General features: G+C 46.3%; 1 protein-coding gene across 1 annotated transcript in view; it reads right to left on the bottom strand.

The window, feature by feature from the left end:
• PPARGC1B (PPARG coactivator 1 beta) overlaps positions 1-25,707 on the bottom strand; it is a 140,524-nt gene extending 114,817 nt beyond the window's left edge. Inside the window, exon 1 of the mRNA XM_086931606.1 lies at positions 25,604-25,707. Within this exon, the coding sequence (XP_086787732.1) occupies positions 25,604-25,675 (72 nt within the window). The 5' untranslated portion in view covers positions 25,676-25,707. The remainder of the gene's footprint in view (positions 1-25,603) is intronic.
• Between the last annotated feature and the right edge of the window lie 749 nt (positions 25,708-26,456).

Below are 26,456 nucleotides of genomic sequence, written 5' to 3'. Positions count from 1 at the left end.
TTGAGATGCTGAGTGGCTATATACGTGAGCAAGTATGTGTGCGAGTAGCTGTATGGGTGTGTGGCTGTATGGGTGTGTGAATGGTTGTGTGAGTGGCTGTGTGAGTGAGTGGGTGTGTGAATGGCTCTATGGAGGACTGAGCTGGTGTGTGAGTACTGATATGGGTCTGTAAATGGGTATGTGAGTGGCTGTATGGGTGTGTGAGTGATTGTGTGAATGGGTGTACGAGATGTTGTATAGTGGTGTGAGTGGGTATGTGAGCGGGTCTTTGGACGGTGTCACCAGTCATGTCATTTTAGATGTAATCAGGGATGTCACTGACCATGTCATGAATGATATGTGAGGTCATAAGCAGTGCATTGCAGGAGAGTACTTTACAGTTAACTCAGGTCACTATAACTGCTGAATTTCAATCGTTCTGTATGAGTGAAATCTGAGCCTAACTATAACGTCCCTGCAACCTTTGTTTTTTTCAGGTAATTTCTAAGGTTTTTTGAATTTTATTTCCTAACTATAACGTCCCTGTAACCTTTGGTTTTTTTCGTGAATTTCTAAGGTGTTTTTAAGTCAATTTCCCAACTATAATGTCCCTGTAACCATTGGGTTATTTTGTGAATTTGTAAGTTTTTTAAAATGTTATTTCAAACTATAATGTCCCTGTAACCTTTTTGTTTAAGTGACGTTCTAAGGTTTTTTCAATTTTATTACCTAACCGTACCATGTGACCTTAGAGAGTGTGTGTGAGTGAGTGCATGAGTGTATCCGTGAGTCTGTGAGTGGGTGCTAGAGTATCTGAGTGGGTCTGTCAGTTGGTATTTTAGTGGGTCTGGAAGTGGCTGCATAAGTGTCTCAGTGGGTGTGTGAGTGGGTGCATGACTGTCTCAGTGGGTATGCAAGTGTGTGCGCAAATGTCTGAATGGGTGTCTCAGTGAGTGCGTGAGTGTCTCAGTGGGTCTGTGAGTGGGTGTCAGAGTGTCTCATTGGGTTTATAAGTGCCTCCATGAGTGTGTGTGTGTGTCTGTCTGAGAGTGCAAGAGTGTCTCTGTGGTTCTGTGAGTGGGTACACGAGTGTCTGAATGGATCTGTGAGTGGGTGTGAGAGTGTCTGAGTGGTTCAGTGACTGGGTGTATGAGTGCCTGAGTGGGTCTAGGAGAGCCTGTGAGGGTGTCTGAGTGGGGGTGTGAGTGGGTCTACGAGTGGGTGTGTGAGTGTCTGAATGGATATGTGAGTGGGTGTATCAGTGTCTGAGTGGGTCTGTAAGTGGGTGTGTGAGTGCCTGAGTGTGGATTGGGTGTCTAAGTGTCTGTGTGGATGTGTCAGTAGCTGTGTGAGTAACTGGGACTTAATCCAGCAAGACTCCACAGTTTTGCACAAAATATCCACCCAAGTGGAGTACTTTCTACTGGTTTATTACTAAGTGCCACCTCCTTGGGTAAATGGACAGTCTGTGATAACATAAATCCTCCTATAGAAAACACAACGAGCCAACAAAGAGGTAAATCTTCACCAAACTAGGGTCTTTCTTCTCAACTATATGAAGCAAGTGCTTCTTTGTTTGGTGGAGATGTCCTCATATTCCTCAGAATCAACAATGCTTCACCAAAATCGTGAGGAAACGCGCTGGGGGGGTGGGGTGCTTGTTAAGCTACCCATCATACTGGCAAAAGGCAAGAAGACCATTGCATACTACTAAGGTGGGCCAAATGGGGAAGCTTCCTAGTGATTTGTACATTTGAATACCGGTAACAATTTAAAAGAAGAACCATGAATTCTGTTCTCACCAGTAAGGACAAAAAAGGACCCACTCATCAAGATCACTACAGATTGCCTCCCCACCCGGGGACAAACATTCAAACAAATGTGGACACCATGCTTCTTTTTTGTTTTGTTTTTTGATGTGAATTCACAAAGTTTCATGATTTTGAACAATTTTTAAAACATTTTTGCCCTGGCGCGGTTAGCAGGCTATTGTATTCGTAATTTGACCCCATTTCTTTTGCATTTGTTTTAGGACTTGGCTTAACCGGAGTCCCAAGATGGCTGCCAACACTTCCTGGTTGAAGTGTTGGCAGCCAATCAAAGCTCTGCAGTTCTCTACATGAGCTCGGCATTATTTATTAGGCTTCGCTACCCTAGATATAGAAATTTAGATTTCCTTTACTATCTCCAAAAACTACTGAACGGATTTACACCAAATATCTGAAAGCGTGATCTGTGAACAAAAAGCTACATGTTTGCCAAATTCGATTTTAAATCCGTCCAGCGGCTCGGGCTGTAGTCGTGTTTAAAACCCACAAGGGAATTAACATGGGAAACACACTTTTTTGACCTCCCCCTTTTTCTTTGCCCCTGTTTGACAATCACTCCCAAGAAGTTCCATGCAAAACTAGAATAACCAACGCTCGTTTTCTTTTTATATTTTGTGAAGATTTGTAAACGATCACCAAAGATCTAGGCAAGCTTTTCCTACGGAAACATGGTAACTCTAACTACCTACTGGCGACCGCCCGTAGGAAATGATATTTATATTTGTTTTTACAGGAGACAAACACTGCACTGACTACCTTTCCAAAATGGCTATTATTTAAGTGCTTCAGTAGCTGTCAAAGCGATGCGGCAGCAGAGTCCACTCTTAGCAACACAGTTTTAACAAGTATGCTCAAACCTTAAGATTCGCCAAAGCTTTATTTCCTTCTGCTGCACATGTCAAAAAACTAGGACAAGATGCAGCTCCTGCTCTTTTGTCACAGCCAAATTGAACACTCTCCTGCCACCGGTTAAGAGGATTAAATACTATTCATCATTTTGTCAAGCACTTAAAACAAGACTCTTTTCACTTTATTTGTATAAGCATAATTGTACAACCCCCAAGTGCTAATGGACAGATGGAAGCTGTTAGATCTTTTTTACTTCCCCCACACTCTTGCTTCAGTGATACCTTTTTGAAGCTCTTGTCTACAGACAGCTTTAGGACGAAGACCTATTAAAAATAATACATTAAAAAATGTTCATATAATAGGCTTTAGACAGTCCATACTCTTGATTGGAGGGCTTTCTTGCCTATGTCATTTCCCAGCTTCGTATTCATTGGCTTTCCTCTCTTCTTTGTTAGCTCCGCCTATGGAGCATTTCCTCTTTACCATGTTCGGATTGAATGACTTGTATCCTTCCACTGCTGATATCGGGAAGCTTTTTTTTTTGTTTAACCATTCCATGGGAGTACATATATTTCCCACTCTTTTCCAAAATTTCTTCTAAACCCACTCTCTCCCCTTTGCCTTCCCAGAATCTCCCCTTACCACCCCATGTTTATATACTTATTTTGTATATTCAAGAACTTTTTAATGGAGGGCTTGATGGCAGGGCACTGCTACCGGGCCACTCGTTCCTTGCATAACCCCCACCTTGGTTCCAGCACGCCCCTACCGTTTGTTTTATTATACAAAGAAATCCACAAATGCTTTTTGGAGCGGGCCAGGCAGCGGCATGCTGCTAACTGGCCCCTGCTCACTTCTTTGTCTCTCTTCATCCTGCACCTGAGCAGATGAGTGAAATTCTACTTCACAATTTCAAGGGCATTAAATAATGGTGCCACACTGTGCCTACTATATTTATTAAAGACAATGCCAACCTCACAGGTTGACTTCGCTAGAGCTCGTTTAGCTTAACAGTGTGCAATACAAGTGCACTAAGTTCAAACTCAGGGGCTGAGGTGCACTGTCCGTGCTGCATAATGTACCTGAAATGAGACAGAAAGGGATGCTGTAGGCCAGAACATAAGTGCAGTGGCAGAGCTGTGCAATTTCCATTACTAGTATAAAGGGAAGTGTCGCACAACAGTATTAAAGTTCAGAAATCACAGGAGTGCAATGCACCAATTGTTGCCCAGAGAGGAGTGTTACAGCTCAGGAGTGGGGAACAGATGAAGATTTGTGTACTGCCCCATTACTGGTCCTGTGAAGGTGCTGCAAATCAGGATTATGGTGCAGCGCCAAACTACATACTCGGCCAGTGCTGCAATAGAGGGGAGTTTTCTTGGTTAAGATTGTGGTATATTGGCAAAGCTGTACAATGACCCAGTAGCAGACGGCGGAGTGTCACAAACCTGGATATGTGCGTCCTGGCTTAATAGTATATATATGTCACAGTACTGCTATAGTATGTGTGGTGTAGGTCGGGCGGAGTTAACTCAATAGAGTTACATAATTTGCCAGTACTCCTGTACACTGGAGTCTTGCGGGTCAGGGTAGATGCGCACTGGAAAAGCTACACAATGGTCCAGTACTCACACTGTGTGGTGTTGCAGGACAGAACAGCAGCCGAGTGGATTAGTACCCCGCATAGAAACAGAGGTAAAAGGCTGAGGGCTGGCGAGATGGGGAACCAACTCCACCTCCCCTACAGAAGAATACACACAACCAAAGAAACTTTTTTAAATAAACGTATGGGTTGTATTTATTTACAAACAACTTTTCTTTAACCTTCACTAATCACCTCATGTATATTACTTGGACAAATACATCTAAAATGATTTCACAACAATCAGAATATTTACAAAAGCAACTTTTGATATTTACATACATTTTTATATGTCTGCATCAACTTTTATAAATCCAGGTCATCCTTGCTCCAGCCTAGAACCACACCTCATAGTTCATCAACAGTTGCCTATGGCCAAACGTCTAATCTCCTAACAGGTTTAATCGGCTGTACAGACTTGGGTAAATTAATGAATACAATGAAAAATGTCTCACTGTGCTCAAGCAGCCACATTTTTCCCAAACACCCAGACTCTGGAATCAGTCTTGGGCAAACCTCACTAAACGCCCCGGGTTGAGCCAGATCTACCTTTCACTCCACAGGCCTCACGATAACACGAAAGGGGTCCTCTCAATTCCCTAATAACTGTAAACTTTCTCAACACCTTATCCTCCGAGATGTAAAGTTGTACAAGAATATTTATTACCAACTGGAGCAATATTAACGCCCCCCAGCAACCCTCCCACCAAAGAGGAAATTACCAACCAAACCAAACAACATTTGCCTTACTTCCGGTCAATGACAACTTCACAGCAGTATACTCAGATCCCTGCATGCCCCCTTCAGCAGCCTTGGTTAATCAGTTCAGTTCAAAGGCTTTATTTCGATAAAATCATACCATAAAAGCTTCACAGTGTTAAAATACATTTGCACAAAGACAAATTAAAATAGGCCATTACTTACATTCAATTTAAAACTTTTACATAGCAAAAAGAGCAAAAGCACAATTTAGAAGTTTAAAAATTGGCCAGTGGTTAAAAAAAAATACAGATTAAACATTCAAAGCTAGCCTTTTAGCTCTAATGGACCAAGTCCATGATAAAAACTTAGAGGTACCACAGACATACAGTGGTCGCGTATCCGATATTAAAATACGGAGTGCCTCACTTGAATGCCTGGTGCCCATAGTCCGACAGATAGGTTTTAGCCACCTGTGCCTTGGAAGTACATAAGCCGGACAGGCAAACAAGATATGTGATATAGACTCTATGCTAGTTTGACAAAAGGGGCAAAAGGGTATAGTCTGGTACGGGGGCTTCCAGTGAGCAGTTAAGGCGCGCACTGGGAGAGCCCCTACCCTGAACCTAAAGTATAGGGCCCTATCATAGGGTTTCCACACAATGTCTAGGTAGAGCTCCCGAGAAGGTGCATCCTTGTGTCTTAGGAACTTTTCGTTAGCCTGCCAAGGGTTGGGTCGGTGCTAGTTCTAGTGGCGACCCATTTCCAATAGAGGGTCTTTAAGGTCGCTTTCGGGGGAGAAGACCGGCTATCCCAGGCTTCTCTAAGGCCTAACTTGCCCAAGAGAAATTGAACATCTTTAAGCCAGTTTATTTTTTGCCATCCCACCATTGACAATACTTCCGCCAACCCCTCTGCGTACTTTGCAAGCTCTGGAACTCGCCAGAGCCTGGCCCATAAAAGCAACGGCCGAAGTTTGGCCAAATCATTGATGGGTTGGCATCCTAGGTCAGACAACAGGGGTATCATTGGGGTACTCTGCGGGAGTGACATAATGCCCCTTAAAAACTTATTTTCAGATTTTGTCAACACGCCAATGCTAGAGGTGCCCCAAAGCTCTGCACCATACAGGGCAGAACTAACACCCTTAGCCTTGTAAATATCGACAGGGGCGATTGGTCTGGTCGTAGAGGAGCGCTGTTCTTTAAGGAGGGCCCCCGTAAGCCTCTTATGACTAAGCAACATTTTGCAGAGATGAGGGGTCCAGTGCATGGTGTCCGAAATACGAATACCTAGATAGTCAAATACAGTGACCCTCTCGAGGGATACATGATTTAGTGCAGGGGGACGGCCCAATTTTTTGAGGGGATTCAGCACCAGGTACTTAGTCTTGTCTGTGTTAATTACTAGGCCACGTTGGATACAAAAAGCCTGAAAATTATCTAGGAGGCCTTGAAGGCCCACCGGGGTCTTAGATAGCAGGAGCGTATCGTCTGCGAATAAGAGGGTGGGCACTCGCTCCCCCGCCAGGGATGGTGCATCTGATGGCTTCGCGAGCAAGTGCTCAACAACCCCATTCACATATAGTGAGAAAAGGGTTGGGGCAAGGACACACCCCTGACGGACCCCTCTCCCCACTGGTATCTTATTTGTTTTCTGCCCCACCTCACTTGCGCGAAGTTACCTTCGTGCAGCCTCACTAGAATAGACAAGATATTAGGAGGAATCCCCATATCTGCCAACACTCCCCATAGGCGTCGTCTAGGCACAAGGTCAAAGGCAGTCTTTAGGTCGATAAATGCAAGATAAAGACTGCCTTTGCCTATGACGACCACTTTCCAATAAATTAGCAACAGCCTGAAGGCCTGCTCAATAGTGCCAGCGCCAGCCCTGAATCCCGCTTGGTAGTCAAGAGAGAATCTCGTTTTCGTTGACCCATTGAAGGATTCTCTCGAGTACCACCTTACCCACGACCTTCTGGGTGGAATCTAATAAGCTTATTGGGCGATAATTAGAGGGATCCTCCCTCTGGCCTTTTTTAAAGATAGGAACAACCTCAGCCCCCTTCCAGGAATCAGGAATTGAGGCACCTTTGTCAATAGCAACAAGTAAGAAGTGAATGATCTTCCCCCATTTCGGTAGGTCAGAGCGAAGCAAATCCCCAGGAATACCATCAGGGCCTTTTGGGGCACAATTTGACTTATAGCATATTCAACCTCCTTGACAGTAAAAGAGAATATAATATTTTCTCCGGGTAGCATTATGGGACTGCATGGAGCGGGAGTAGCAGGGGCTCCTAACGGGCAGGAATACAGATTAGAGAAGTGGTCAAACCATGCCTGGCCAGTTATGTTACAAGTGATAAGTTCACTATCAGGCCTATTCCTTGCCCTTATGGTGCTCCAGAAGTGGGCTGCATCTCGCCCAGAACTCGCCTCTCTTAGTGTCTGCCAATACAGGTCCTCCCACTCCATTTTAGCATTTGCACCCACCAGATTGTACTCCTTCCTAGCTTGCTGAATTAGGGGTTGAGACTTCGTCCTGACAGCCTTAATTAGGGCAGACTTCTTCTGCCTACATTTAGATGTGTACCATCCCTGCATTGCCTTAGATTTCTGACGTCCCATTGCCCTACCCCCTCGTGTTTGTGCCAGAAATAGATTTCCTAATGAATTTATAGTCTCCTGGAACAACGACGTAACTCTGGAGGGGTCAGAATACTCTAAGAGCGAGGTCTCCATCTCAGTTAGTGATGCCGACAATAATATTTCTATAGCCTGGACTTTTGCTTCATCTAGAGCTACTTTGCGCCATTTAAGGCGCCTTCCACAGTTAGATGGAAGAATTTCTTGGAGGGACTTTTCTTTACATAGAGAAGCAGGACTATTTTGAGATGACCATAAGTACTTTAGGGTTAAAGACAACAAATTGTGGTCGCTATCTACGGTAGGTATTACTGCCATATCCGGGACATATTCCCAGAGGGTTATATCAAGGAGAATATAGTCAATCCTTGACGTATGGTTTGCCCTGTTGTAGGTGTGGGCCCCAGAGGGTCTGAAACAGTTCTGCCATTGAGTGCTCTAAGGCCGAACTCCATGGTCATGGCATTCAGCTGGATCGCCCTCTGTGACCATTTGCGTATTGGTTGGATCGCTAATGTTCGTATTCGCCTCCTAGAATCATCCTCAGCAACATCAAGGATGTCTTCTGCCGCTAGGGGCTCAAAAGTACCATTGAAGTCCCCCACGACCATAGGTTTTGTGGCACTGCAGCAATCCCCTAAGACTTTTTCTAGCAGAGCTATTGTGGGGGATAAGGAGCTACCTTTAGTACCCCTTGCATATACATTAAATATATCTAGAGATCTCCCGCTGCATAGGCCTTTCAGGGAGATCCTAAGTATGTCTAACGAGTTACTATCCTTTAGTTCAATGCTGCAACCCAGGGAGATGCTCACCTATATAAGGAGCCCCCCAGAAGGCCTACCCCTCCCCGATGGTGGCAAAACTGCAGGTAAAAAGAACGTTGTAAAGCCAACCCTATGATTTGGTTCCAGGGACCAGGTTTCCTGGAAGATACAAATGGAGTAAGAGTCCACCAAAGTATTCCACTCAGGCAGCTCAATCTTCCTGGCAAGGCCTGCTATGTTCCAGCTAATGATTCTCAACATTGGCCTAACGGCCACCACTATATCCTGGGGGCAAATAAGGGTTGGTTAATCTCATTTCTGTGCACTTTGACGACAGTGAGGTGCATGGCGAGAAAAGCACTTTTTTATTATTTCACCTGACCTACTACTGTAATAGTGGATAACGCGCGTTTATGTCCCTGTGCTCCAATCCCGAAGTAGCCAAGAGGAGGCTGGCACTAAATAGACTGAACATGATGACACAAAACGATAACTGCGGTTTCTGAGGATGCAGCGATGGCCATCCGCTCAGATTCAATGGGAATCTGGGTATATGGAGATAGGTGACTAGTAAATTACGCACTCATCTGTGCAGCAGACGCCATACTTAATACGTTAAAACTATTTCACCGGTTATACATATTGTTGGCCTATTAACCCAAAGAAGGCCTTCGAGTGAGCCAAGGTAGAAGCCTTGCACAATACGCGTCACTTCATTGGTCATGCGCTGCATCAAGGTCAACAGTACGGTTCTCCCTCGACCACACCAGTGCAATACCCTCACCCATGTCTGCTCCTCACAACTGCCAACTTTACAGCGCCAGCTACTCACGCTAGACATTGAATTGTGTCCTTCCTGTTCAGGGATCGGAAGGGAGCCAAACGTATTGCCCATTCAATCAATGGCCTCTTGTGGAAAGAAAACTAGGCAGTTAGTTACATAAGCCTAGCATTAGGTACATCATGAATGAGATTATATAAAAAGCAAGATCACTAGTGGTTCAAGGCGGAGCAGAGAGCGGGTGCCGGAGCCCACAAGGGTACGTGCAGAACGTGATTCAATTCTAAAGTGAAAGTGAATATTCTTCAGACTTACAGGAAGCCCTCGAGACATTTCCTCCATTGTAAGCAGCGCATGCGGTTACGCCAGGGGCGGCCTTTGCTAAAACAAGCGAAATTAAATTTGGAGCCCTTCTTTCTGCTCCTCCCATATTCTTTCTTCTCTCGTCAACGTATTCCCTTTAACCTCTTCTAATCCCCCGCTCTCAGAGTAGACGAACAATTTAAAATGCAGACTCCTTGCTGCAATGCGTGTCTTTTCTGAGAGTAAGCACCAGCAGCCTTCTCATTTCAGAGCCCTTCTCATGAGGATTACTGCTGCTTCAAGGGGGTGGGAGAACGGGTTCCAAGCGCCTGCAACGCAGAAGAGGTAGAAGGGGGGCGAGGGTTTAAGTGATGAATCTAGCTCAGAAGTGTAAAGCTGCACTTGAATCACCATGCTCACTGGATGCTGTGTACAGCGCACACGTATGCTTTTAAAAGATACATGGAACAGGTGGCAACCGGTGGGATGGACGGAGAAGCCAGTCAGGACCACTTAATATTTATTTGCATGGTTTTCTTTCTGTGGTGGGCCTGGCAGAGGTCTCCTGTTGACCTCTTATTGATCCACTGCTTGCCACCAACATGCTACCTCTGGTGCCCTTGTACAGTATCAGAACAATGCAGCAGAGACCAGTCGTGTGGTACATCAAGTGGGAGAGTCACCCGACCTTACAGCAGCTTCAGGAAGCTTTGTGGTCTGCACTGATTTTATTTACCGCCTCATCCTTCTTGTTGCTTGGGGTGTGTTGTGTGTGTGTGTGTCCCTCCATACCATTTACTTGTTAAGGCATGGGGAGATTACATGATTTGCCCAGAATCACAAGATGTTGAGTCGTCGCCGTGACTCGAAACTGGTTCTCCAGTTCCAAAGTCGCCAGCTGTGGCCGTAAAGCCACATCATGTCCCATGTTAGTGGGGGCAGTCTCTTGTGTAGACGGGTCAAGTACTCTCCTTCTTCTCCCCATCATCTGAATAGCTTATTTAGCTGCTAAATCAAAACTGAATGGCCCTTGAGAGGGAGCAGGGGGGCTAACGGGCTGAGGCTAAGGCAGGATAACAAGAAAGTTTATTTAGGGCTTGAAGAGAATGGACAGACGCTGGGACCTCAAAATGCAAGTTTCCATGCAAGCTTAGGCCGCCTCTCTGAATTAGGGAGCCCTGGTCCTGGGCCGAGCTCCCCCAAACCTAAAGCCAGCCTTGAGCCTCATCTTCAAGTACACCAGACAGTGTCTTCCCTCACATGGTGGGGAGGTGTGGAGAAGAAACCAGCAGACTGGAACACAGAAAAAAAGCACAGCAGGTTAAAGGCACATCCTAGCTATGGCTCACACCGAGAGCCACCCATGTGAATATTAGATTCTTAGGGCCAGATGTAGGTAAATTCAATTTTGCGAGTCCTTAATAGCGATTTTTACCGAATCGCTATTAAGGACTCGCAAAATTTAATGTAGGTAGGAATCGCAAAAATATTTGCGATTTCTTAATATTCCTTGATTGCGAATCGCAAATTGAGATTCGCAATCAAGGAATACCATCCCATGAATTCCTATGGGCCAAGAGTCCAATAGGAATGAATAGGATTTGCGCCCGCATTTTGAGAGTAACAAAGAGGCACTCGCAAATTCCGGGCGCAATTTCAAGGGTGCAAGGGTTACAAAAGGACAACCTGTTGCACCCCTGAAATGTGCAAGTGTGTACATGTGGCACACAATCATGGCATAAGGGCATGAATGTGTGCCACATGGCACTTTTAAAAAAGCAAAAAAAAGTGTTTATTTTTAATAATCGCTAATTACCACCAACTTGAAGTTGGTGGTAATTAGCGATTCCTTAAGGCTAAAGTGCACTTTCTTTTGTGCTACTTACATTGCATTTAAGGAATCGCAATTTGCGATTCCTTAAATGCAATTGCAAAATAAGGAATCGCAGTTTTTGTGATTCCTTATTTTGCGAGTAGGTTTAATCTTACCTACATTGCTCACAGCCAAATTCCGATCGCAAAGGCTGAAATTCTGCACATTTCGGCGTTTGCGGTCAGTATTTGGCTTCCTACATCTGGCCCTAAATCTGGTTATTTACAGCAACACAGCAGCAACAGTGAGTAACAAAAATAGTTTGCGGCTGTTGCTACACCATGCAGCTCTGACAGGGCTCAAGAGAGAATACTGTTGGCGTATGCTCATGGAGAGCACAGCTTCAGAGGGGAAAGTCGGCACAGAGGGTTTTGGGTGGCAGGTTTTTAAAAAACACATTTGGGACAAATGCTGTGTTATTTTTGGGGCTTCCAGAACCTTCCTAATCCCCTGCGCAGCAGTTGAGAGCAGGGACAGATTCTTTTTTTTCGGGCATTAAGTAACATAAAATTATAGATGGATAAAAAGTGAATAACTGGTTCTCCAAGTGACATCTCGGCCAAAGAATGCACCCCTCTCGTCACTGAGACACCCTTGGTGAAAAATGTCTCCATCATTCACTGTTACCAAACTAAAATTCCATGTGCTTTAGAGATTTGTTTTCAGCCTCTGGACACTGCCAGTTTGGTGGTTTATGTTTCTGAAGTGGATAAAATGAGTACCAAAGTAACAGTGTTTTTTTTCCAACTGGCTCATAAACCCGCTGAGACTGGCCCACATCAGCCTGATTCCATCGTCCCTGCTCTGTCTGGGGCGGCTCTTTCCTGTTGATGTGTCTGCCCAATTAAGACTAGAATACAGTGCGCTGTGTACATTTTACATAGAGATGGGCGAACAGCAGATAACCCTCTTCGGTCCTGTTGGATTTCAGCGCCTTGAGACATGCCACAGTGGGAGAGCAGAGCAAGAATAACTGACCTGGACAGGGCTCTGGGGCAGTCTCCTGTCAGAAGTGATGAAGGATATTTGAAGCCAGACAGTGCTTCTTTTCTGTGTCCTTGCTGTTTCGCCCTTCTGTAAATTGAAATTAAGCAGGGCCTGATGGCCCACAGATCCACCCCCACCATCTCCCTCCCAATAAATTTGGGCGGGAAGCCCCCAACTAAAGCCCAGGCGTGCACCATGACCCTCACCATGATTAATGAGATCGAAGGCCCCCTGCAGCAGGACCTGCTACCACTTTTGGGCCAGAGATACTTTTGAGACAGGAGGGCTCTCAGAAGAAGGGGCCATTGTAACACGATTAATCCATATTTCTGCATGGGACTGAGCCCCTTCTAGGTTGCTTTTACTATATAACAGCCATTCAGCAGCAGTGTAGGGGACAACAATGTGCATTCATGTATGTTTTTATTAAATTAGGCCCTGTGAGCAACAAGTCAACAACCTAGCTGAACTCTGGGGCAGGAAACCCCAACCAGTAGGCCTCCCCTCCACCACCCCCCAAACCTCGATCCATAAACTCAGGGGTGGGGGGTGTAGCTGGGGTTAATGTGACAGTCATTTCTTTTGGCACTGCATCTACACCCTTCCCCATCTACACGCAATATCTCAGCAAGTGACTATGGGCATCCAGGCCCACTAGTGCTCCCAGCCATCATCCTGGACATGGGCCACTGTAAAGGCCAGGAACAGGTGATCCATGGACATGCAGCCTACTCCCCTCCCACCCACTGACTAGATGTTATGTCATACCGTGTTTATGAAAGCACACATACACCAAAAAGCGCTCATGGGGCTGAAAGCACAGAGGCAAAGAGGCCCAAAGCTTAGCCGTAAGCCTGTCTAAAGAGCCAGGTTTTTAACAAAGTCCTGAAGCCCGCACAGAAAGTCGTTGCTTTGATGTTTAAGGGTAGGGAAATCCATATATTTGGAGCGATCACAGCAAACCTGGTTCCACGCAATCTCTTCCTGTTAAATTTAGGGACCTCTAATAGATTATGATGGGGTGATCTCAGCTCAGGTTTAGAAATGTAATTTGGATTCCGGAAGGCACAAATGTTGGGCTTTTGACATGTCGAGCTTTAAAGACAATGCACCTAAGTTTGAAAAGTGTCCTTTGAGCGACTGGAAGCCAGTGTAATTTTTACCGTCAAAGGTTTGATGTGGACCTGGCGCGTCGATGCCCTCTGGTGTGCTGTATACTCTCCCCTATCTCTTCCATAAATAGAAGTAGGTTGCGACAAGATGTGCTGCATGTGCCCAAGTGCTCTTCAAGAACAGAGTCAAGTCAACTCTGGACGCACCTGCCTTTAACCATATGCCTACCAGGCTCAGGTAGTCTATGAGCAGAAGGCCCATCACCCACAATTACGTTAGGAGAGGGGGCCCGAAAAACAATATTTTGCTTTAGGGATCTTGGAATAGAAAACATTGAAGACCACTGACCCAAACACAACTGTAGCAAAAATCTGTCTGAGACCAACAGGTCAAAATCTGAAATCTAGTTTTTCCCCAGGTCAATTTTTTATGCTGGGATCGATGAAAAAACTTTTGAGATGTTCAATAAAAACGGCTATCAGTTAAGAATTTGTAGCGGAGGCAAAGCATGGGGACAGTAACAAGAACTTGCACTTATTACCACAAGATTACGTGATCGGCCAGATGAGTTAAAATAATTGTTTTCATTAACTGTTTAAATGTGCAAATATAACCCAATGCATTTTCGGGTGCCACAATATAGTAGAGTATGCCCGGCCCTCCTAAAATAGGTTTAGAGTAACACAAGGTCAACAAGAACTAACCCATTTTATATCAGGCTCACAGTAAAGCTAAAGCGACCAAGGTTTTTCCGAAAACAAGTTGCTGTGTTGCATTGTAGGGTGTGTACGAGAGAGGTACCTTTCACATAAAAGACCAAGATGTGCCTGAGAAGCTATGTATAGATGGTGGTAGTAGTTTGGGCCCCTGAATCATGCCACAGAAAGTATCAATCTGAGACCTGCTCAACGAGCCCACTGTTCAACGAGTGGGGCATTATGACTTTTACTCTTACATGTAGGCAAAATACGGGACACATGTTTAAATTGTCCACTGATATAAAATGTGATTTCTAATCCCAACTTCCTCGCATTACCACATTGAGTGATTATGGCCATGCACTGGATGTCTTTGGGCATAAATTCTGTTATGTACCAAAATGATAAGAGCTTAGAAATAGACTAAAGCAAAGCATTAGACGGTGTTTCGAAACTAAAATAAATGCATATTCAAACTATTTCCATAGTCTACGAGTGTTGGCACCACACTCCATAGTAAGCAGGAAGGTGTGGAAGATATTTGAACCCCGAGCATCAGTACGGTGGCAGATTAAAATGACGGCATTGTATGGCCAGTGCCAACTGATACTGTAAACCACAGGGTTATTGATTAACAAAGGGTGCTGTGGTAACCTGGCCAGTGCATGGTACAACACATTGGCTAAAGGGGAGAAACAACATATGTAGCCTTCACAGATCTGGATGTGAATGTCTTATTAGGTGCAAGTGACAAAATGAAAGTCATTATAGAATTAAGGGCCAAAGCCTGTAAGGAGGCCTTTGCACGCTTTAGAATTGTGGCCTGGAGGGTTAAGACTGCTGACTGAGAATCCAGGGGCTGTCTGATCCAATTTTGGTTTTGCCATTTAAAACGCGGTCACTTCCCTGCGCCTCCGTTTTACTTTTTTCTACAAAGAAAGACTGAACAATACTATAATAATGAATGTATTATGTGACCGTGTCGAGAAATGCACTTCCTTACAAATACCCGTTGAGTAAGCCAGTAGAATGCACAGCATAATGCAACAACAGTAAAGATAATAAATAGGGAAAATAACAAAATGGCGTTTGTAGTAATATCCAATCCAATCCAAAAATTCTTTATTTCGGCCATTTGAGACCATAAAAGATGCAGTAAAAACATATAAAACACATGCGAACACACAATATAAAAACAATGCAAGGAAGCGAAGGACTAATTGATTCAATGCATATAAGAATCTGGAAAACTGAAGGCCCAATTAACTACAGTTCGTTACAGTTCATTTCATATTTAGAAGTTAAAAGTTACCCTTTCAGTATTTTTCCCCTTATCTGCCACATAGCCATTAGATACTTGGCTACAGCAAAAACAATATAGTGCAGGGTACTGGTCTTCAGGATTCTGTATGATTGTAGGTAGTTTCTAATTCCTAGATTCCTACACAGTGGCACTAGTCAGTACTTTCTCGGTCTAGTGTAAGCATGGCAAAAAAACAGCACATGTAGTTCATCCTCCACGTTCGTGCTGCACCCAGGACAGAGTTTGTCGTCCAACGTTGACCATTTACTTGTAAAGGATTTAAGGGGCAGTGTACCAAACCTCCACTGGATAAAAAGTTTCCTTGCAGTGATAGAAAAGATAATATCCATATATCCTTCAAAGTAAAAAGAACTTTTGGTGGCCAGAAATTGTTCAGTGAGGGTGCCAATTTTCAGAGCACACACGAGCAAAGTTAGGCTCTTGTCCTTGAAAGTCTTGGTGAGCATTTTGCGGGACACCCCTAGACAACCTCTTTCGGGATCATCCCACAGATCAGCCAGTCCCAGTCGATAGAATTCTCGTTTTACGTATGCCACCCATGGAATTCTGTCGGAACAGTTAAGACTCAGAACGTGCTTCAGATCTTGCCTGTAGTGGGAGAGTTCTCTAGTAGACCAAAGCCTATGCCAAAACCTCAATGGCTTTAGAGCCAATTCATTCCCTATTGAAGGGAGCCCCAAATCTAATCTCAGTGGTAGCAGGGGTGTACCTTGTGGTAGAGCCAACAACGTCTTAGGATGTTGTTTTCCACCTTGACGAGTTCTGTCCCGACATTGTGACCCCCCACCTCACCACCATAGGATGAAGCTGCTCTGGCTTGGGTTTTATACATCTCCAAGGCTGGACTAACTGGCTTGAAGGTTGAGGAATTTGAGACCTTCAAAATTGCCCCCACCATTTGGGATAACTTTAAACGGGATCTTACTATCTGTGGACCCCAGGATAGATTTTCATGTAAAGTTACCCCCAAATACTGGAACGTTTTAACCCTTTCCAGCCTATCGGATCCCAGGGTTGGATTAGGCCTAGTTGTTGTCGAGGGATTGAATACCATGAATTTGTTTTTTTCTGCATTGATCTCAAGACCAGGCGCCCTACAGAAATCCCCAAACCCATCCAGTATCCGTTGGATCCCCATCGGGGATTTGAAGAGCAGGATAGTATCATCGGCAAACATAATTGCCGGAACCCTCCTGCCTGCCAACCTAGGGGCATCGTTGTTCCTGACATTGTCACGGTAAGATATTACAACGTTAGCAAAGAGGCAAAACAGGGTCGGTGCGAGGACACAACCCTGTCTTACCCCTCTGAGAACTGTGAATCTAGATGACAGCGCCCCCTCCCACCCGCACCTGACCTGGGCAAAATTTCCATAATGAAGCCCGATTATTGCCTGTAATAACTGTGGGGGAACACCTAGCTCCCTGAGCACCGCCCATGGTTTTGTGCGTGGTACCAAGTCAAATGCGGACCTCAGGTCCACGAACACCATGTTTGTAGTAATATATTAGCCACAAACGCTCATCTCAATGCATTCATAGTATTTAATCAACCATGGAAGTATACAATGGATAGCTGTGCGTCTGCCAAAGCTCATCAAAATCCACACACTCTCATATAGCAAATGTGCTGCATTGTAATTTCATTAACATAGTACTTAATACCACTGGCAATGTATGGGAGCACTTCACGGCAGTCAGCACGCTGCTCCAGAAACCAATATTAATCAAGGAGCTATTGGAATTAGTCTTGTACTCTCCAGAAGACGATCCCCTGCTTTTGCTCCAGTTTCTTTCCAGTAGATTAAACTTATGCGGTTAGATGTGATCATTAGAGGAGCAACTTTAATTCATGCAAAGGATTGCTGGGATTAACAAATAGATTAGAGCAGATTGGGTATTATTAGATTGAAGGGGTATGGTTTCAAATGAGAGATTGTGATCTATCAAATGAGGTGTGGTTATTTCGGACAAATGCAATATTAACAATTATAGCAAACATGAATGCAATTTAGGTGGAGTGTATTGTGAGTGAGACAGTAATTGGAGAAGGGAGAGACAACCTTTGGACCATTTTAGTCAGGGTAAATTCTTCATGCAGGGTTTTAGGAAAATATAGGACAATTTGAGACAGCATGCAACAGGATGCAAAACTGTGTAACGAATTGGTAGCTGAGTGTCAGGTAGAGCAATAATGACTCCCAAAGGCTTTATCTGTATTTCACATTTAATGGACACTTGAAAGAGAATCAAACCAAAAGAAGGAAGAGACAGTATAAGAAAAGCTGCAACCAAATGTAAAACAGTTCAGAAGCGCATCCAAACAAGCATTGGCAAAGCTATTTATTCTCGCCTATACGTGATCTATTAGCGAAGTCAATATTTCGAACGTGTAGCACAAGCGGCTGTGCAACACTGCTTAGAGAAACAAGCATTTACAATGCAACAGTCTCGCCTTTGCAAAAGTTAGAGCTATTGGAATTGTAAATGACAAAATTTTATTTATGTGTTAGTTTTGAAAACAGATAAATGAATGGCATTGTCATTTACAATGCCAATAGCTCAATCTCTCGCAAATGCGAGACCTATTGCATTTGCACCAACACACACACAGAGCTACACACACACAGAGCAACACACAGACATACACACAGAGCCACACACACACAGAGCCACACACACACAGAGCCACAACATGCTACTTTTAGGACCTAATTCAGGGCGCACAATACATTGTGGTATAGATAAGACTAAGAAATTAGCCTATATATGTTTACAATAGTTTTGAATCTAGTTAAGACGTTTGCTCACTGCCCAGTGATTCTGTGCAAATGAGTTAATATCCCCGCGCCATACGCGATATGGCAGTAGGTAATCTCCTTAACGCAGCAGGATGTGGCGAAATGAGCAGAGCTGCTGAGCAAGAAGCTGTTAAGAGTCACAGCGTTTGCTCACCGCCGGGTGATACTGCACTGGAGATTCTGCGGAGAAGATGCATTTTGCCTGCAGAGGAACACAGACCTTGTCTGCATTTCCATTGCTACTTCTCCTGCCTCAAGTTATGAGCTTCTCAGAACAGTCAGACTTTAACAGTACAATATTACAATCAACGTAATTCATTTTTGTGATGTGTCTTACTGTTTAATTAGTTGCATTGGTGCATTTTTGTTTGTTTAACTTGTAGTTCCAGTTTTTTATATTTTAAAATGTACAGTTGTCAGTAGGAAATTCTCAAATCTAACAATCACGGACCTGTGCTCTGACCGTCTCTATTGTACCACATTAGAAAGCTGCGTGCGAGTGAGGTGAGTGATGGCTTGCGGCTTTGTGACGTAACAAAAAGTGGTAGAAAGATTGGGAAGGGCAGTAAGAAAAGAAATAGCAAGAGTGGTAAGGGCAGAGTAAGAAAAAGTAATAGAGAGGGAAGGAGAGAGCAACAGAGTAAGACAGTAAGGGGCGGGTGCATGCACCCGGTGCCCGGCGGCTGGATTATTTACTGCGGAGGTGGGTCTGGTGATCGGCCGATCTCGTGGGGCTCTAGTGGGCACATCCCGGGAGGCTGTATGCCCTGATGGCTGGTGTTGGTGAACAGCGGGACAGAGATGGCGCGGCCTGAAGGGGCCGGAGGCACACACGCTCTACACTATAGGAGCGAGTTGGTGCCGCGTGCTGCCATGGAGAAACTGCCGCAGAAGCTTTACGAGAGCGGCGGCGGTGTAGCTTCACTTTGTTTGCAGGGCCTTGGATGGGCACCGGAGCTACCCTTGACGGAACTGAGGAGCGGAGAGCACATAAGAGCACTGGTGGGCAGTAGGAGCTACGAAGAACCATGGGTAGTGCGGGCGCTGTAAGGGAGTAGGGCTGCGGGGCACGCCGAGCTGCTCTGTCTGGGAGAATGACTCCGCGCCCACACAGAGCCCTGCAAAATAAAGCTTGCATCACTGCGGGCCGGTCCGGACTGCCCCCGTGGGGAGACCCTGGCTGCCTAATACGTGGGACGCAATCCTAGTCTCGGAGCCCTTCAACCCATATTTATGCGGGTGGCAAACCGTTCTCATTACCAGCCTACCAGGCCTTCCTGACGTCACAGGACAAAGCTAACAGAACGTCCGCCATGTTGAGGTCAGTCAAACCGACGCTGGAGACAAATCATCAAAAGTGGCGGTCTCTCATTTTCTGGATGCAAGATTAAAGACGCGCAAGGTCCTGTTGCGCACGAGCGTACGCTAAATCAGGACGGAGAGACAAGTCGCCGTGGACGTAACTGGGAGTTGTAGTACGCACTGCCATCTTTTTTAGGGCGACCATTCTCGGGAAACTAACATTGCTCTCTAGGGGACTGAATGAGGTCTGTACTTTACTGACACTGGGGCTTGAAGAGCCTGGGGAAACCTACGACGTTCACAACAAGTGGAGGAGTAAATAGTTGAGACCTGTGCAGGCCCGACGCCCGGGCTATCATACCGGGCCTTGCACTAAGGTCTCTTCGATATGTCTCTGGTAGCCTATGCCAGTAACGAGAATAGTAACTCGGAACCTGAACCACCCGGGACAGAGAAGCAGCGGGGGTGGTGGACTGTTCTAGAGTCTGCCACCTCCCAGTAACATCGTGCCCCCTCACTTCACTTTGGTGGACGCCGCAGAGGCAGACCTTCCTGACAATCATCGGACTGCGCCCCTGACGAATGCACTCCCTACAGAATCCAGGTTAGGGCTGCCCCCTCCCAAGGGAAGCGATCTGAACCTGCCTGCCCCCACCGGCGATACTTCTACCGTCCCCGGTGCCAATAAGAGGGCGGAGCCTGTGAGGATCAGCAACCCCCAGCTGCATGGACATGATGTGAGTAACGCTAATATGGGGGAGATAGCTGCGCCCTTTGAATGATTAACCAGTATGTGGTGGGGTGTTGTGCGAGTAATGAGCTGTATCACCATTATACTGCGACCAACATTGTATGCCAAGGCGTAAGAATTACAAGGATACTGAGGTGTGAATTGTTTGTGATACATTTAGGGCACAAATCTAAACAAGCGCACGCCTTGCCTTTTGTCTGTAAGCCACGTCCTTTTGCGATTAGGGGGCGTGTTTTTCTTTCTCCCCTCTTCTCCATTGGCTGGAATGTAAACAACAGGCGTGTTTTAGACTTTTAGTTTACATTCCAGCCAATGGAAAGAGGAGAGAAAGAAACTAAAAAAACATGCTCCCCAATCGGAAAAGGACAGGGCTTACAGCGAGAGAATGACGACACTGAGACCTCTTCTCCAATGGCTGGCAGCAGTTTAGGAGGCCAGCCAATGGAGAAGAGGGGCGGGGTTTACCCTCGCTACTCAGAGTCATTAAGTCTCGCTGGCGAGACTGCGCATGTGCGCAGCCTATGCCAGTTTCGACCTAAAAAGGAGTGCTGTGAGAAGGACAGCGCAGTCCACGCTGCTGTTTACAGAAAAAAGTGGGGGGAAGCAACACAAGGGAGAAGAGGTGAGGGAGCAGCAATAAAGGACAGCAGGAGGGAGTAGAAAGTAAAGGGAGGTTTGGGAAGGAAGTGGGAGCACCAGATGGGAAGGTGGGGGGCAGAAGAAATAGTACCTCAACCACAGCACAATAATGAACAGCCAGTAAGTTAAATCAGTGCTTGGTCCATGCTCCACTGAAAGGAACATAAGTGACGCTTGGCCTGCAGTGGCCAATTAAGAGGCAGCAAAGAAGCGTGTAACTGAAGCCAACAAATAGAAAGCAAGGGTTGGCGACAAGCCTTTTATAGTAAACAATAACGTCTCGAAAGGGAGAGTGCATGAGTTGTTGCTGGCTCAACTTAAAAACTATTAGCAGATGTACAAAAGCGTTTCTACGAAAATATGCTTGTTTGATGACTGCTGAATAAACCATAGCTGGACAGCGCAAGGCCTTCACATTAACTCTGAGATTTCAGATTCTGCGGTTTCAATTTAATTAACTAAAACATGTGACGACACGGTTTTTTAACTGCCGAGTTTATTGGCATTTGCTCGCATAAACAAACACGTATGTGCAATGGATGGCCTATCAGTTCTGCATCATACTCCTAAAACTTTTCACTACGCGAGTTTGACATTAACCAAAAATAGCAGAACGTACTACATATAAAACATATCAACACGTCTCAATTTTAAAACCGAAACTAAGGGTAAAACAGAACAGTTAAAGAAAAAAAAACGCGTACTTTGAAAGTAGTGGCAAAAAAAATGAAAATATGGTAACTATTTCCGGTTGTACATAAAAAGGGAAGCTGGGGTTAGGGGTCTGCTAAACAAGGATGGCGAAGTGCATAGGGGGATTCCATGCCACGTGCGCCGGTCCACTCCCACCACCACGTGCTCTGCAGCCTCTGCCGCTCCATTCACAAGTCAATGGGTTGTAAGAAGCCGGAGGGCGGGGCTGCTCGTAGTAGAGCAGTGACGTCAGCGGCTGCCTAGGGAACTGCCCCCACTCCTGGAAAGTGCCGGGCATGTGATGCTAGCCGCCCGCGCGGCGCTGGCGTCAGCACTGACAGCCGCGGGAACAGCTCGCGCGTCCAAAGAAGTCACATGCTCGCTGCACGCCCCCTGAGCGCAGGTCATTAACTCCCGGAGCGCCCGGTCTGGAGCCGCTGGGTGCAGGGCAGGCGGTGTCCTGGGCTCCCCGGCACAGACTCCTAAGCCCCTGGGGTGCGCGGGAGGGCACGTTAACTCTTAAGCGGCCGCAGCATTGCATCACCACTTGGCGCTCCGTGAAGAGCCGTCTACACAGGTGCCGCAGGCCCTGCCCAAGCAGGTCACGCGCTCTCCAGTTCATGGACATGTTGCATAAGTCCTGCCTAGGGCTGTTGCTGCATCTCAAACGAGGAGCTGCTGAGGAACTTTGATAACCAGGGCCCCCTCCTCCTGCTGCTGGTTTAATAGCACTGCAGTCAAATAGAGAATCCGTGTGGCAGAGGCGGGCTGGCGACTAGGAGAGAAGGGAACATTTCCTGGCAAAGTGGTGCCCCTGAAAGTGCTCCTAGACGCCTGGCACAGACGCAGCCGCAGGTCAGAATGTCCATTCTCGATGCCACATAAAGGGGTAAAGGTATTGGCGGCTTACCGAAGAATGCATCAAAGTAGGAGGGCATAACATGCATAATATACGATATTATACATATGAACGAACCATTTATCTGACACGCGAATGGTTTCTTTAAGCTGCTATAGAAAGCACAATATCCCACCTCTGTACACACACGTTCTATGCTTCGGTTTTGCTGGATTTCCAACCTGTTTCTAGCAAGTAAAACAGGTCACTGAATAACCTGCATCAGCTCATTAACCAATTAACACATCTAATCTACCAGGTGTGCACCCAGCCAAAGAGAAGCTATATATTTTTAGAAATGACCATGCCGTATCAGATGTCTACCGAAAAAAGCATACAGAATATTCAAAGAAACGTACACATGCAGACACCATTCCATGATACGTGCAAGCAGCACAGAAAACCATGCAGTTAAAAATACACAATGCTGTCCGCATCTCTTTCAAATTGCATCACACCTATTGCAGAGGCAACCAGACAAACGTCCGTGAGTAAAGTACTGGTAAATAGCCAGATACGCACAAGACCACATGCAAGCACCTCACACATGCAGGCAACATATCACAAACGGGAGCAGCAATGGAGATTTCGTCAGAAACCGTACCCTCCAAAGACAGACCCACGTAGATTAATGCATACTGGAAATATTGTATTTATTCGTATTTGTGTACGTTAGCAGCTGTAAAACCCTCTGCTTGAGTGTATGCACTTACGCAAATGATGCCAAAATTTAGCGCATGTTCTCACTACCCACTGTCGTGCAGAGATTAGGTATTTCTCCAAATCTTTAGATTTGCCTTCTGCTTCAATGCTCCTACCGTGTAATTTCACGTGCACTTAATTCGGCATTGCTTGCAGTGCCATAACATATTTTGGAATTGCACTCCGGTTGATCCTCTGCTAGAATGTCCCCCAGGGCTTGGAGCCATTCTTTCCTGTCTTCACGTTGCACAACAGGTGTATGTATTAATGCCAGAGCCAGACCAACAGCAAGCAGCTTTCACTGCACCAATCTGGCTAGAGCAGGTCGGAACGGGCCATGCATGATAGCTGTGCTGTGTCAACAGTACAGCCAATGCAGGTACCCTTCTACCAGGAAGGAACACGGCACACCTCCTGGCTCCCTCCCATTGCACCCCGCCCGCCACACACAAGCACCTTGAAAGAACAGGTCCAGACTTACCCACCTGGCACATGACCCACCCTGTCAGCCCTGGTCAGACCCTCAACCAGTTCCAGCGTCCCACTTAACCAGTCCAGAACAACCTACCCACCCCAGGGAGGCACACCGCAAGGACAAGATCAACTCATAAACACAGACAAGTCTTCTTTCTGCCCACGCTGTCAAAGGCCATTTGTGTCTCAAAAATGCACCCATATTGACCCATATCAACCAGTCCTGCGATCTCACTTTGGGGCTGCAGGGCTTGCGGCACTACGGCGCACGCGCATTGTTGCTACTCCAATCTTTAAAGGCAGGAACCAGTTTGCCCTTACCAAACTACCAATATTGCAGCAGGTTGGCTCATACAACCCTACCCCTTTCGACTACACAGAGAACTAGGCAATCCTCTAGTTAGTACACTGTCATTTTATGTTCTTTCAGTAGTATACTCGTTTTCTGTTTCCATGAACATCTTAGTGAACTCAGATGTGGGCTCATCTTACGATATGTTTGGAGGTATGTTTAGGTTCGCATATTTCTTTCACACTGTGGATACATATTTAACTCTAAATGACATTGCATTTATCCCACATGCACTCTTAATGCAGCGCATCTTGCATTCTGTATAAAGTGCCCACTGTCCTGCATGGGAGCACATATTGGTTTCTTCTGTGCAGAATTTATTTAGGAACTGGGCAAGGTGTATTCTCTATTATAAACGTAATGTCAAATTGCTACGAGAAACAACCGCATATTGCACAAGTAAAACATTTTATGCATCACGTGTACTTTCTTCTTGATCAGTATCACCGCACAGGGGAAAACACTATGCATACTCTGCCTAACCTATGCAGTGTTTCATTCTTGTAACCTCTCTACCCGCACTCAGTGTTGTCCAGCCATGACGCGGGGTTCATTTTCACTTCCTCCTCCCAGTGTTCACCAGAGCCGCAGTGGAGGCTGCAGATGGCACCCACCCTGCAGACAGCTGCCTCCAGCTTCCCATGAGCACGCCTCGGTGTCACGAGACAGCTCCACGTGTGCAGAATGAATGGAGTTCGCGAAGGTCTGACGCTGGAAGGAGAGCAAACTGCAGTGGGGAAGCTATAAGGAGCACACGGAGGGGTTTCTAGCACGTGTGAACTATTTGGGAAGATTTAGGGGACCCTGTGCCAGATACACGAGAGAGAAGCGCTTGCAAATACATTGTGGGCGTCCAGCTTATGAAACAGATTTAGTGGTTAGGAGCTGGCATGTGGCAACCATCGAGCTTAAAAGCATACACAGGGAGAGGGAGCAAACGCAAGACCCGTTAGGCACATGGCGAGCAACCCCTGCAATACTTGGAGGGTCACAGAAGGGGCTACAACAACCGTGTGTAGTCTGGGGCGCCCCATATTTCTTGCGTTGGATTCTCGCCTCCAAAAGCGGTGCTGCTAACAGACAGAGGGCACGTAGCGAATGCTGCAACTTACGCCGGGCAGAGGACATGATTAGCTGAATAGCAGGTCTTAGGGTAGCCGGACGACAGGGCACGTGACAAAGCGCGGACACTAAGTGCATAGGTGGGCACGGTGGAAGGTACGCACGGAGGGCATTTTCTTCTCCTGCCCCCACGTTCCCTCGTGCAGTGAGCAAGGTTGCACGAGACTGCAGCACAGCAGCAAGTGTGAGCCGCTCACTGCGTAGCGGCGCGCGAGAGGGGCTTGAGCGCAAGGCCGACGCTGATTGGGCAGCGGGCGCCCCGCGCCGGCCGGCAGCCGTGTGTGTGTGCGCGCTCCTCACACCAGCGAGTCTTGTCAGTTGGTGGCATCGCTCCTGCCTCGCTCTGCTCTCTGCCGTTCCCGGCTCTTTTCGCTTCCTCACCTCAGACTCTTCTAGGTAGCTGAACACGAATGAACTGAGTGCCTCGTCCAGCTCCTCGCCGCACTCCGCCATCTTACAGCAGCGCCTCCGCGGCCCGTGTGAGGGAGTGTGGCGAGAGCGGGCTGAGGAGAGCCGAGTAGGCGGAGCCAGCGACGGAGAGGGGCGTGGCAGTGTAAAGCAGCATTACAGTGGCTCATTTTGACAGTACATGCTGGCTCTAGCCTGGTACGTGTACTTGCCTCGCTCCAGCACGCACACCGGTCCGCAGCCTGGCGCACTGGCTGTAAACGCCTTGCCACAGCTCCATTTATTCTCTTCTTCCACGACATCTTGAGAATTAAAGCATGATAACTCGCCATGAGCAAGGACATTATTGAACACCACTGCACCTGAATATAGCGCTTTTTAACACACCGAGACAGTATTTAGTCTGGCCTACCTACATTGTTTTGCATTCTGAGGTGGTATATAGAAGTTACCTGTCCATGGTGCTTAATCTGCCACCACAGTACTCCCCTGGCTATGGACCTTGACACCTTTCGGCTAGGTAAATAGATGTGTCTGTGGTACTTTACATGATGCAGCAATACACGCCTTTCTATGGTGCTTTAGATATTGAGGCAATACAGCTCTGATTATCGTGCTTGTCATTCTGGGCCGATCTGAACCTGATCTACCCCTAGCTCAAAGTGTAGAAAGATGTCAGCTTCCATCGGTAGGAAGATGAGTCCGGTTTATCGATAATAGAGGTGCAACATCTACATCAAACGCCCACCAATGACAACCGCTTCTAGTTGTCCCCACAGGAGCAACACAGTTTCGAATCCAAACCAGAATTTCGAAGATCAGATGA

Source organism: Lissotriton vulgaris, chromosome 7 (assembly GCF_964263255.1).
Source record: "Lissotriton vulgaris chromosome 7, aLisVul1.2, whole genome shotgun sequence".
NCBI lineage: Eukaryota > Metazoa > Chordata > Amphibia > Caudata > Salamandridae > Lissotriton > Lissotriton vulgaris.
This window is presented reverse-complemented; position numbering and strand designations above follow the sequence as displayed.